This window comes from Halichoerus grypus, chromosome 7, assembly GCF_964656455.1.
Source record: "Halichoerus grypus chromosome 7, mHalGry1.hap1.1, whole genome shotgun sequence".
In the NCBI taxonomy this organism is placed as follows: Eukaryota; Metazoa; Chordata; class Mammalia; order Carnivora; family Phocidae; genus Halichoerus; species Halichoerus grypus.
Window position 1 is genome coordinate 71,193,578 of NC_135718.1, and position 12,947 is coordinate 71,206,524.

At 51.6% G+C, this 12,947-nt stretch overlaps 1 protein-coding gene across 2 annotated transcripts in view; it reads left to right on the forward strand.

Annotated features, from left to right (window-relative positions):
* Nucleotides 1-12,947, forward strand: part of SLC35F3 (solute carrier family 35 member F3) — a 375,837-nt gene that overhangs the window by 257,928 nt on the left and 104,962 nt on the right. The window contains exon 1 of one of the 2 annotated variants that reach the window (XM_036108661.2): nt 1,301-1,673. The exons of the other annotated variant lie outside the window; for it this stretch is intronic. Within the exon in view, the coding sequence (XP_035964554.1) occupies nt 1,598-1,673 (76 nt within the window). The 5' untranslated portion in view covers nt 1,301-1,597. Of the gene's footprint in view, nt 1-1,300; nt 1,674-12,947 lie in introns of those variants that run through there. 2 annotated transcript variants of the gene reach the window in all.

The following is a 12,947-nucleotide window of genomic DNA, read 5'->3' on the forward strand; positions in this document are numbered from 1 at the left end:
CTAGGGGTCTTGGGTCAAATTCCTTGTGAGAGGCATATAATGTAGAGGCTACCACTAGAGGGCTCTGCAGTGATTGGCTATAGTAATGAGGTGGACACAACCTTGAGAAGCCATCGCCTTTCGGAGACTCAGGGGCCATTCTGTCCATTGCGGCTCTTCAAGAGGGCAAGTAATAACAGGACAACTTGTAGGAGCCACTTCCGCCAGAGACCTGGGGGTATGCAGGTGGGTATCACTAGAACCTCTTGCTCTAAGGTCATTCTCTACCTTTACCACTCCACCAAGTCACCCTTCTGGGGGACGAGAATTACATTGTACAGTAGAATATCAACTTTGAGACAGGAAACCAGGTAGAGCGGGAGCTTCTCAAACTCTGGGTAAAGACTTAACAATAACAACAAAACCTACCGTGAAGGGCCAATGAATCTTCAGTTTCCCAGAGGAGGCTGGGACCCAAACTGATGCCTGGACACGTGTGAGTAAGATGCCCATAAAGCTTTGTGGACTTCTGGGGCTGCCCAAGCCCTGTGCATCCTACCTGCAGGGTGGTGGCAGGGCCCCTTTATTAATGATGCATTATCGTTGGGTAAATGCCCTGGGGACTCGGTGGTCCCTTAAAGCTCAACCCAGCCAATGATGCAGTAGGAGGGCCACTGCTTTTTTAAAGGCATCATTGGCCAGTAGCTTACAGCTGGGTCTGAGTGGGAGCCCTGAGACCGGTGCCTGCAGAGGTAAGTGCCAGACCCGCTGCTGACACACGAAACTGGGAGCTGGGCAGAAATGAAATTTTCTCCACCTCCCAGGGAGTTGGGCCTCGCCCGCAGTAGCGGCAGGAAAAGAAATCTCCAAGCCTGGGTTTTCTTGTTGCCACATTGCTCTGTGGACTCTGCATCTTCTTCCCGGCTCTCTACCCCCCCAAATTGTTGTCCACCGATGCCAGACAAAATAATGGGGCTCCTAGACTCTTTCAAAGAAGTTAAACGCAAGTCGTGGGAAGCTTTGCTTTTTTTCCGACTTCTTCCTGTAAACCACAGTTCAGGACCTGGTGCAGGGAAGAGTCAGCTCTCAATCCGAAGTCAGACGCCTGGCTTTTTTAAACTCGTGAAACACTGAGGCTAAGTTCTCGGGTCTCCCCTCCCGTGAGCTGGTGGCGATAAAGGGCTGGTCGGGGAGCCGCTGGCCAGCCCTGGCGCCCTGACCCGAGGCCACAGCCAGGACAGGGCCGGCAGGGAGGGCCCCGGGCTGCGGGGCTGGGCGTCCCAGGGCGGAGGGCGGAGCAGGTGAGCCCGTGGGGTGGGCGTGGGGAGTGCACTTGTACGTGACGTTGGAGTTTGCAGCAACCTCCAGGCAGGAGTCTGTGGGCGCGTGTGTGGAGTGGCTGCGCGGCCAGGGAAGATGTGCACGGAGGGGCGGCCGCCGCAGTGAGCCGGGCGGCGACAGGAGCCCGGCCGGCAGCCCCGGGGGCAGGGCCTGAGCGGCCAGCCGCTCGCGCTTCTCCGCGGCGGAGGCCACCGGGACCGGACCCGAGAGGCGCGCCCCGGCCGGCCCCAGGATGTAGGCGATCGGCGGAGGCGCTCCTGCAGGCGGACGGCTCATCATGAAGAAGCACTCGGCCCGGGTGGCCCCGCTCAGCGCCTGCAACAGTCCGGTCCTTACCCTCACCAAAGTGGAAGGTAACGGCCTGGGGCGGCGGGGGCTGGCGCGAGGTCGCTGCACCCCGGCGTGGGGGGAGGCCGCCACCCTGTCCGGACTGCCTGGCCGTGGGTGCCGCCGCGCTCCCCAGGAAGCGTCGCCCGCAGTGCAGCGCCCCGATGTCCGCTGCCTGCGGGGGGCTGGCAGCTCGGTAGCTCCCGGGCCGGGCTGAGCCGCTGCGGGGTCTGCGGGGCTGTCCCTGAGCTGCCAGAACACAGCGCTGGCTCCTTCCTGCGTGGCCCCCAGCGCATCTGGCAGCAACAGGGGCAGCGGTGGCCTGAGCTCCTGCCGGTCCTGTCCTGGGGCACCTGCCAGCTGGGGCCGGGGAGGAGGGGGTCTCCTTCACCCTCCCCCCCACACACACACAGGCACGCGCACACACACACACACACACACACACACCACTTGAATCCCCTGGGTTTGGAGCATCCCCTCCACTCCCACCCCCACCCCCAGGCAGACCAGAGGTATTGCTCAGCCCTTGAAGGCAGGAGATGCTGCGGCAGGCCCAGCCATCTCTCCTGCCCCTGAAGCTGACCAGCCCACCCATGTGACTGCCCAGCTCCACCAGCAGCCTGTAAACGGGTCCTTTCCCCCACTCAGGGGAAAGACACAGGCACATAATCAGACACAGCTATCATTCTGCTGGTCTGGGACCTCCTTTTCTGGAGGGGCGGGGGGATGCAGAGAGAGACCAGCCTCAGTCCTTAACTTCTTCTAGCAGAAGGCGGAATGACCAGTGTCCGTAGAGCTGGCCAGTTTAGCCAAGTGAGGGCTGGGAAGGGGCCACCAGCCAGTGGGAAGAGGAAGGCAGATCCCCTCGGTTCCGGGCCCTCACTTATCCTGAACTAACAGAGCCCAGTGCAACCAGTGCGGAAGGGAAAGCCCAGCTTCTGCCATGCCCTGGGGCCACAGCCTGGAGCCCGGACCTCTGTGTGATAGCTTCCAAGGACCTGCATCCTCTCAGGAGTTCTTGTTTGTTACAGGGAGACAGAACCAGTAAGAATAAGACAGAAGCTAGCAGGGCACTTGGGTACACGCAGCCCATCCGCAGAGGTCTGCCAGGAGCCATCCTGGTACCGTTACCCCCATCCTACAGATGAAGACTATGAGACCGGGAAAGGTTGGATTGACTTGTCCCAGACCTACCGCTAGCTAACAGATGGTGAAACAGGAAGGGAATCCTGGGCCTTCTGATCCCCAACCCATGCTTTTCAGAACGTTTTTCTGCACTAACCTGCAACTACTTACCTTTTTCATCATTTTCTGTCTATAGAAGGTTGCTTTTTTTTTCCCTTCGTGTAGCTGTCTCTTCTTCCCCTCCCCCATCCCCATCTCGGGAGAGACTTGATATCTGTCATCTACACCTGAATTGAGTGCAGCTGCCGACTTTCCTAAGGGGGTTTGCATTTCCAAGCCTTCTTGGGGACACCACCCAGATGTACATGCAAGTTGGGGAGAGGAAGGGTTAGATATATATTTACCTTAGGGAACGTGGAAGTGTCTACTCACTCCTGGGTTCAAACGAAGTCACCCCATGCCCACCTTTTAAGTAAGGCAGGTCGGTGCTGCTCCCCAACAACAGTGTCACCCCTGGTAATCCCCAGCCCATCGTGCAGGACGGGTCTGAGCTGCACTTGGGAGTCAGTCTGGGCACAGATGGTGAGGTCATCCAGGCTCGGTGCTGTGACCCAGAGGTGCCGCAGGGGGCAGCGGGTGACATGCCGGACCCAGGGTCACCTTCAGGGAATAAAAATGGGGATACCCTTCCCCAGTTCCCGTAGGGCTACTATCAGATGAGCTTTGAGTTTCCTGTCCACGCTGACAACCTTAGCAAGGCGCGAACTTGGTTTTTTAACCAGCATTTGCACGTACCTATGGTGTGGGTGGTGGACAGTGTATGTAACAGAGAATCTGAGAGATCAGGGATCAAGACTGTGCTCTTCCCCCTGTACCATTGGACTTGTGTAAACCGTAACGACTGGACCTCGGTTACCTAGTTTGAGCCCTTGTAAAACAGAAGCAACAACCTACCTCAGCTGACTTTTGGGAATGCAGCGAGGTAGGCTAGGTGATAATACCTAGCACCTGTCTGGTGCACAGTAGGTGCTTAATAAATGTCTGGCAGTCCTCCCATCACAGATCGTCTTGCGCCTTCAGCAAACCATCTTGCTATTCTCAAGGAGTACGTGTGGGGATGGTATCTGGAAGCATCTGCACAGTTCCAGTGATACTAGAAAGCCCCCAGTTCCCGTTCTGTATGGGATCCCTAAGTGTATGTCAGCAGAAGTCTTCAATCCAGGATAAAACCTGCCCTTCGCATGCCTGGGCATATACGTGTAGCACTTTTTTCTCTGCCTGTTTTTTTTTTTTTTTTCCTTGGTGTTTTTGTTCAGTTTGGCTTTGGGTCTATTTTTTGAAACATTTGCATCTCGTGTGCTTGCTGTGGAAGTGCTGAATCATTTTGTTTTGCCTTGGATGCACAGGGCAAGGTGGTCCCCATACTGTGGTTGTTTCTGTGTGGAAGGCAGACAGGCTACAGTGATGGAACGCAGCCAGCAAGAAATATTTATTAGGTTTTGGAGTGTGTCTTCTATGGAGAGGCAAGAAGGCACCAGCATGCGGTACATAAAAAACCAAAATAGAAAATGCAATGCTTGAACTTCAACACAGAAAAATGAACAAGATGACTTCATTTACTCAACAAATACCTCGTCCAACCCTACTCCATCCTACTCCGTGTCCCTTGTCCATTTAGTGAGGCCCTAGAAATGCAAAAACGAACAACATTAGCTTCATTCCCTTAAGGAAGTTTTAGTCTAGAGGAAAAGAGACATGGAGACCGATCCATTTTCTAGTATAAGATAGTAAGTTCTGGTTCAAAGCTAAGAACAGAGTGTCACAGGGACACTGATCATTAAGTAATGTGAGGAGGCCCTCCTAAGGAGGAGGCCTTCTTGAGGAGAAGACCTTTCTGAGCAGGAGGAGACCTGTCTGAGGAGGAGGCATTCTTGAGGAGAAGACTTTCCTGAGGAGGAGGAGGCCTCTCTGAGGAGGAAGCTTTCTGAGGTAGAGGTGTTGTAACCGAAGTGAGAAAACTTGTCAGGCACAGAAGGGAGGGAAGGCTGTTTCAGGCAGGAGGAATGGTGTGTGTACAGGCTTGGCCAGGAAGCCTGAGAAGGAGAGAGCAGCTGGGCCCCAGTAAGGGCTTGAGGCTTGAAAAGTGGTTCCCAGCCAGGTTGATGGCATCTGTCCCGTCTGACAGCATATCTTGTTCTCATATCCTTTTCCTCTCTTTCCCATCGGACTCAGACACCGAATATCGATCAGTAACACATGTCTAGTCGAGGAGTATTTCCTGGCATCATCTGTGTTCACAACCAGCTAATTCACATTCACTACAGTTACATTCAGTAGGAATTAGTAGTTGAGAACAGTATAACAGATTTCCCCAAGAGGGCTGCAACATGCAGTCAGGTGGGAAGAGTGAGGGCTTTGAAATTAGACGGATGGGGTTAGTGCCCGCCTCTCATGCTGAGCCAAGTAACTTTGGCAAATGATTGAAGCTCAGTGGGAATCCGTTCTCTCATATGGAAATGGGTGTTGACAATACAGTCCCTCTTACTAATGAGAGTAATGGGTTTTTTTGCTGATGAGCCTACCACGTTGCAGGCACTTTGTTGAGGGAGGTCGCTACCTTATTGCTATTTCTCCTAAAGGAAGTATAGGCACTGTCAGCCCGGTTTATAGACAAGGAAGCTGAGTTTCAGAGAAATCATTCATGCAAGGTCATGCGGTTGGAAAGCAAGGGTGCTGGGCTCCATGTCAGTATCTACCTGGCTCCAAAATGTTGCAACACCTCGGTACAATTGCATTTCATTGGAAGAGCAGTGAGATTTACATCTGCTGATGGCACTTTGAAAGCGTTCAGGAAACGTTTGCTCACTGGAGCTCCCACTACAATAGGAGGTAGAGATCTGGACCGTCCCCGGGGCTCCCTGTTGTTGATATTCTCCTGCTCCTGGGGCAGTTAGCCTGTCTCAGCCACCCCCACTGTAGGTGTGGCTACTTTGTTTCTATTAATGGGGTAGGGCTGTCATCCTGGGATGCTCCGTGATCACGTAAGTGGAGACCCAACCCTGCTGGTCCAGTCTGAGAGGAGTCTTGAAAAATATACTGCCGAAGTGTTCCTGTACCCAAAATGTTTCCCAGGTTGGATTGTCCAAGACCTGAAACCTCAATAACAAAAGTCACTTGTATATTGAACAAATATGTTACCTAATCGGATATTACTGAAGATGAACCAGATATCACTGAGGATGCCAGGGGGAGTCAGTTATAATCCTGACTCAACAGAGCTTCCAAACAAGTGAGAAATGTCACAAATGCATATAAATAACAATTACATGTTGGAATCTAATTTTTTTTTTAATTCCATGAAAGGATCATAAAATAAATGGCATGTTTCAGCAGAGGGCGAGCTCACTTCTGGCTGGGTCGCAGATGGCCACCACGCAGCTCTCTTGCCCCTGTTCCCCCCTGCTTTGCCAAAATGACACAGTCTAATGACAGTCTTTCCCACTGAGCCTGGATATGGCCTCAGAATCCTCCTCCTCACCCAGATCCAGGTGATGACGATCCATTCTTTGGACTTGGACTTCATCCTGAGGAGGGCGGCGTGGAAGAGGCTGTCCTGTGGCCTCCGGGGTCATGGGCAGGAGGTTCAAACGCAGTGTTCCTGGGTTCCTGGCCACAGACAGAGGTGCAGAGCTGGGAAAGGCTGGTACTGCAAGCCGCCGGCTGGGGCCAGAGCTCGTGTTGCTGCAGAAGCTGGGGGGGAGGGACGGGGCCGGGGTTTGGAGGCCTCCTGAGTGCTGGGCTCAGGAGAGTAGAATGAAGCAGGCAGGAAGGGGAAAGGCACCATCGAAGTCTGAGAAAATTGGACAGTCTTCTATAGCTGGGTGTTCAAAATGGGTCAAGAAGTCTATTTCAACAGTCACAATAAATACTTTTTAATAAAGGATATTTAGGATAGAATCAAAAATACCCAAGTGTTTCACAGACAGTTTCAGCTGGAGGGCTGGAAAGGAAGCCGTCAAAGACGGCTCTGAAGGTTAAGCCTGAGCAATTCAGGGAACAGAGGTGCCGTTAACAGCAATGGGAACAGCAAGGGTAGGAGGGGAAGACACAGAGAAATGTAGACACGTGGGGTAGGGAAGCCAGGGACCTGAGTTGGTGGCGTTGATCTTCTTTGTGACGTAGGAAGTAGAATCATCTGCCTAAAATCATGGGTGGGGACTGGAGGCCTGCAGAGGTGGGAACAGGTTCAGGAGAGCTGTGTTGGAAGAGCCAAGAAGAGATGTAATTCTTAAAAGCCTTTTTGGCAAGTGATACTTTTTCACTGGTTAAGACATTGTGTGACTCGGGAGAAGATGTGCGGAGAAGAACGCTGGGTGAGGGTCAGCACCCTGACCTCGCCTTTCCTGCTCCCCCACATGCTAATTAATATACCAGATACGTTGCCTCACCTCTTGGAGCCCAGCCTTCTCTTCTCTGAAAAGATAGGGGATTGGAATAGATCTTCTATCGGCTCTTTCACAGGAAACATTCTGTGAGTCTGTTAAGTAGCTTCCTCATTAGCAGAGATGGGTTTATCTGATTAAAACCCTTCCCTGGCTATCCTCAGAGTGCAGAGCTCTGAGAAAATGGAACCCAGGACAAATAAGAGATTTGGCCTGTGCTTGTGTATGTGCGTGCTTGTGTGTGTGTGTGCACGCGGGCAGGTGTGTTCATGCAGATGCACGTACTTTCAGGGGTGACTTTGCTATTTGAACATGGGGAGGAAAACCCAGCCACATGAGTACAACTTGCCCCATGAATCCTCAGCAGGAGGGAACTGCTGTCCCCCAGGTGATAGGGTGGTGCAAACAAAGGTATAGGAAGACCTCGGAGAGAAGCTGCAACTCCCAAGCTTTGCTCGGGGCAGGCTGGGTGTTTTCGTAGAAAAGCCTCAGGGCTCGGGATTAGCTGAGCCACGTCAGCCTCTGTTGATGCTGAAGGTGGGAGATAAAGCCTCAGAGGAGGAGTTTCACACCTTAAGGCCGACCCCACTTTCTGTCCTCGTTGGAGTACGTTCAGTCCTGCCTGTGCCTGACCAAGCTGAGAAGTTGGTGCTATTTCAGAAAAGAGTGCTTCGTTCTTCAAGATAAATTGAATAAGCTCCCACGCCACCAGTTAAAATACGGCCCTGTTGTCCCAGGAGAAGGCCCCAGGGCGCACCCCTTCCTTCCTGCAGAGCTGCATTCTGCCCCGAGGGGCCACCCCTGCCTACAGTCTGCTCTCTCGTATAACGGTGGCTGTCCCTCTGAGCCCCGCCAGCCTGAACTCCAGTCCAAGGAAAAACCTCAGCAACGGAGAGTGTGTGCATGCTCGCCAGTGTGTGTGTGTGCGCGCGGGTCATCGGCAGCCCCAGAATACCACCGGTCTGCATGCGGTGACACCTGCTGTGTGTATAGGCGCGCAGACGGTGAGGTTCCCGGGGGCTGCACGCGCCGCGCCTGGCAGGGCATGCAGATTCAAACTGGATGCCCGCGAGCTGGCTCACACACAGCCCTTGCTCCCCTCCCAAGGCGGACGGCCACCTTCCTTCCCCAGGGCACACACGGCTCTATTTAAAGCTTACCTCCAGCCAGACATTTTCCCACATGTCACATTCGCCTGCAGCTGTGTACGCGCCAGGATTATTGTAAATCCGCTGCATGAGGTGGCACTGTTTGGACACTTGGGAATCACGTGGGGACCTCCAAGGAAATGGGGAGCGGGGTGCACATGGGGTCCGCACGTCTGAGATGTCTTTACTGACACGGAGAGATGGCAGGAGCAGCCGGCCGGACTTAGGCCTGATTCAGTCCAGCTCGCCAGCTGCCACAGGGGAGGTCTTCGGGGAGATCGGGGAGAAGCCTCCCACCACCCCACTCCACCCCCCAAAAAGCAGCCTCCATTCACCTCCCAATTCTGTATCCACACCCGGGAAAGAATTTGGGTTTTTAAAAACAACTTTGCAGCTGCTGTGTGCTCCGTCTTCTGTAAACTGCCTCGGGGACTCACTTTCCAATGAAGGTGCAAGCAGTGCTCAGGAGGCACACACGTGTGAGCTAGTACCTAATATTTAAAGTCTAGTGAGCAGGGCAGTAATTTCTCCTCCTCAAAATTCATCAAAATACGTACTCTGTCATCTGCAGCTCGTCCCCACATTGTGCACGATGGCGCTCACGGTCTGTGCGTCACACCCCCACAAGCACAGCGCCCACCGCGGGGACGTCCCCAGGTTCCTTGGCTCCGGCTGCCGTAACTAAGTACCACAGGCTGGGTGACTTTGGCAGCAGACACTGATTTTATCGGTCCTGGAGGCTGGAAGTCCAAGCAAGATCAAGGTGCTGGCAGATTTGGTTCCTGGCTTGTAGATGGCCACCCCCTGACTGTGTCCTCACGTGGCCCATGTGCACCCAGGGAGACCGTGAGAATGAGCTCTCTGCTAGCTCTTCTTATAAGGCCACACCCTATCAGATCAGCATCCCACCCTTACGACCTCCTTTGACCTTCATTACCTTCTTAGAGGCTTCATCTCCAAAGGCAGCCACACTGGGGGTTCGGGCTGCAGTGTATGAATTTGGTGGGGGGGACACAAACGGCCAGTTCGTCACAACCTCCATTCCCGGGTGCTGAGTCCTGGCCCAGAGTCCCACACCCAGTCAGGCTCTTCCAAGTTTAAAAACAGGGTCTGTCGTCTGGAAACGTGAGGTCCATTTTTAGTGATCCACACTTCTGACTGGGGTGTTGGGCACCATGAGCCTACATCAACGCTCCCCCTGCTTGTGCTCTCTCACTCTGTCAAATAAATAAAATCTTAAAAAAAAAAATTATTTATTTGAGAGAGCGTGATGTGGGGCTCGATCCCAGGACCCTGGGATCGTGACCTGAGCCGAAGGCAGATGCTTAACCAACTAAGCCACCCAGGCGCCCCAGCCTCCAACTTTAATTACCTGTGGATTCTGTTCTTTCCCTGTGCCCAGTGCCAGTCAGGAGCATGACTGGGGCCTCGGCCATGTCCGAATAATGGGAGTATTTTCTGACCCCAAACCCAGAAGTCCAAACAGATGGTCTGGCAAGTTCAGGTGGGCATAATGGGTCAGGAAATGTGAAATGGGGGTTGCTTTGGGACATCCAGTGCCTGTAGTGACCTTCTACACGGGACAGCCTCTTCTTCCTGCTTCTCCAAACCACTACTTAAAAAAACAAAACGCAGTCACATGTAAACTCACTGAGCAAGTATTTAAAGAGGGTATCAGATAAAAGCAGAAGTGCATTTTTAGGAGATGAATTACACTTGCAGACGGCCATAAACAAAAGCTTTCTTCTAAGCTCTTCATTTTACAAAAGCTGTTTAGTTGGATGGCCCGGCCCTGAACTGGTGTATGTATCAGTGATTGATAAATGGGAACTGCAGGCCCTCTCCCCCTGGAAAGTCCAGGAAGAACAGAGAGGAGGCTCCCATTCCCAGAGCAGCTCTCCACTGTGTCGTTTGGACGGAGCTAGAGGTACCGACCCCTCTAAGACGTGGGCACGTAGCCACTTGGCCGCTTTGCGCTTCACAGCAGGTGTCAATAAATAGTAGTGGGATAAGCAGCCCCAAAACATAGCTAGTCCACCCAAGAGAAATGAAAGCATAAGTCACACAGAGAATTTTATGTCAGCGTTCACAGCAGCGTTATTCACAGTAGCCAAAAAGGGGAAATGATGTGCATGCCCATCAGCTGACGAATGGAGAAACACAGTGTAAGAATATCAAACAACGGAATACTCCCCAGCCATGAAAGGATGAACTGTTGCCACATGATGCAACATGGATGAACTCCAAAGACATTATGGTAAGTGAAAGAAGCCAGATGCAGAAGTCACATATGAAATATCCAGAATAGGCGGATCTGTGGAGATAGCAGCTTTTCGCTGCCTGGGGTTGGGGGTGGGAGTAGGTAGTGGCAGAAGGTGGGCATCAGGACTCATGTTGGTGCGATGGAAATGTTCTAAGACTGGATAGTGGTGATCGTTTCACAGTTCTGTAAATTTAATGAAAATCATGAATTGTACTCCTAAAACAAGTGAATTTTATGGTTATGAAATGTATGCCTCAAAAAAGCTATAAAAAATAGCTATATAGGTCTCATTGATAGAGATGATATTGGGGGCTGCCCCCTCCTGGTCTCTGTATGGGGAATCGCCTTTGCTTCTGGGAGGCTGGGACCGTGCCAGCCAATGGGCCTTTGATCCCAGCTCTGGGTCTCTTACCCCTAAGACATGACTTGGGCACTTTCTAAGCACAAACTTCCCAGATGCTTTTTCATAGAGTCACCGACAGTCCACTTATTCTCAGGGGACCTCAAAAAAAAAAAAAGTCTTCTCCTGGAAGTTTGGAAGAGCCATTTTATGCGAACTTTAAGAGTGAATGCTTTTCCAGTTTTTCTTGCTTTCTCATTATAGAAATGGACTTTCACTGAATAAACACCAAAAAACCCCAATTCATCATTTTCTCAGGGGAAAGCAGTGGACAACTCATGAAACAAAGGCTTGCCTTGGTCTCAGAATGAGGTGGTTGCTAAACCAGACCTCCAGCTTACCCATCAGGACCTAGAGTTTCCTTGTCCTGAGCAGACCCGGTCTCTAGGAGCTGCTTGCACTTGGCCCAAGATTGTGAATGCTTTCTAAGCGCTGGTAGGAGACCAGCATTGAGTGTGATTTTACAGGTCATAGGACTGATGCATGGTGTCAATAAATTGCCTCTCTCGGAGATCAGAGCTCAGGATGGAAGTTCATGCATGGATCTGGTTACATCTCACCATGCCATGGAGTACACATTGTATACAAGAGAATGCTCCTCCAACACACACACACCTTTTTCTACAATGGCTAGTGGAAGCAACTCAGGCAACAGAACAGGGAAGAGCCACTCATCCCCCAGTGCTGCTGAGTGAATTAAGTGGCATAACCAAGAGGAGATGCTTGGCTCCACCATTACAGCATGTACGACCACTGGGTCAGAGTGTATAATCTACTTGCATTGCTCCCAGAACTGTTGGCTCAAATGCAAGGTTAGGATGGAAGGCACAAGATCATCAGTAGAGGGGCAGTGAGCGGGAAGGGGTGTTAGAGAGGGAAGGGTGACATAAATAGCATCCCTAGTCGTATAATAATGGTCAAAGGAGCTGGGACAGGAAACAGCATGAGGCTAATCCAGCACTGATCTCTTTGAAGCAGTCTGCACTGCCTCTTTCAGCTGTTACATATACTGAGGGAGTGAAACCAAATGCAGAGGAATCGCTTGACTTGCAGTTTAGGATGGGAAGGAATGTCAGCAAAAGTTTCCTGCACTTGAAGATTTGAGAGGCTTTTGAGAAAGGGATACTGCCCCCCCCCCATTGTAATTCCTCCTCTCTGAAACCTGAGCATAAATTGAACAGTGCACTGAAAATGACCCTGAGAATGGTCCATGACATGGGATGCATTTGCTGCCTTTCGAATAGTGGAAAATGAGTGCACCTACAAACCAAACTTATTATGTCACTCTATACTTATTCCTTAACTCATTGTAGCTGTTCGTTATAGACACTGGGGCACGTACTAATGTAGGACTAACATCTGAATTTTCTCTGGTCCCTTTGGCCTGAACATCTGACCAAGGCAAGATTGGGTGTCCCAGTGGGCTCTCCGATCCCACCACCTTGCTCACTGCTCCTCAGCAGACCATGTGTATTCCTGACCCTGAACTTTGCTCCCCTTTTTACTCAGAGCCTTTCTGTCTTTCAAGACCCAGGCCAGGCTTCTGTTTCATCTGGTTCTTTTCACTGTTATCACAGCCCACACTGGTCATGCTCTGTTCAGGATTTCCGTTACAGCCAAAATCTGTTTTGCACATAATTGTTCTGTAATGCTTTCATAGGTCTGTTTTGTCATTCCCAGACAGGCTGTAAGTTCCTGAAGAACAGTAATCATGCTTTATATTTATTTTATTGACTGTCCAAAGCTCTTGGCACAGGGCGGATGCTTCATGGCGGTTCCCTAGCTAACTGAGATGTTCCTACGATACATCATGCTGTATGGAGCCCTTTGAGACTTAGGAAGTCCGTGCCATTATGCATTCGGTTAAATGAATGCTGGATGAAACATAATATGATCCCAGTTTTGCTGTGTGTGTGTGTGTG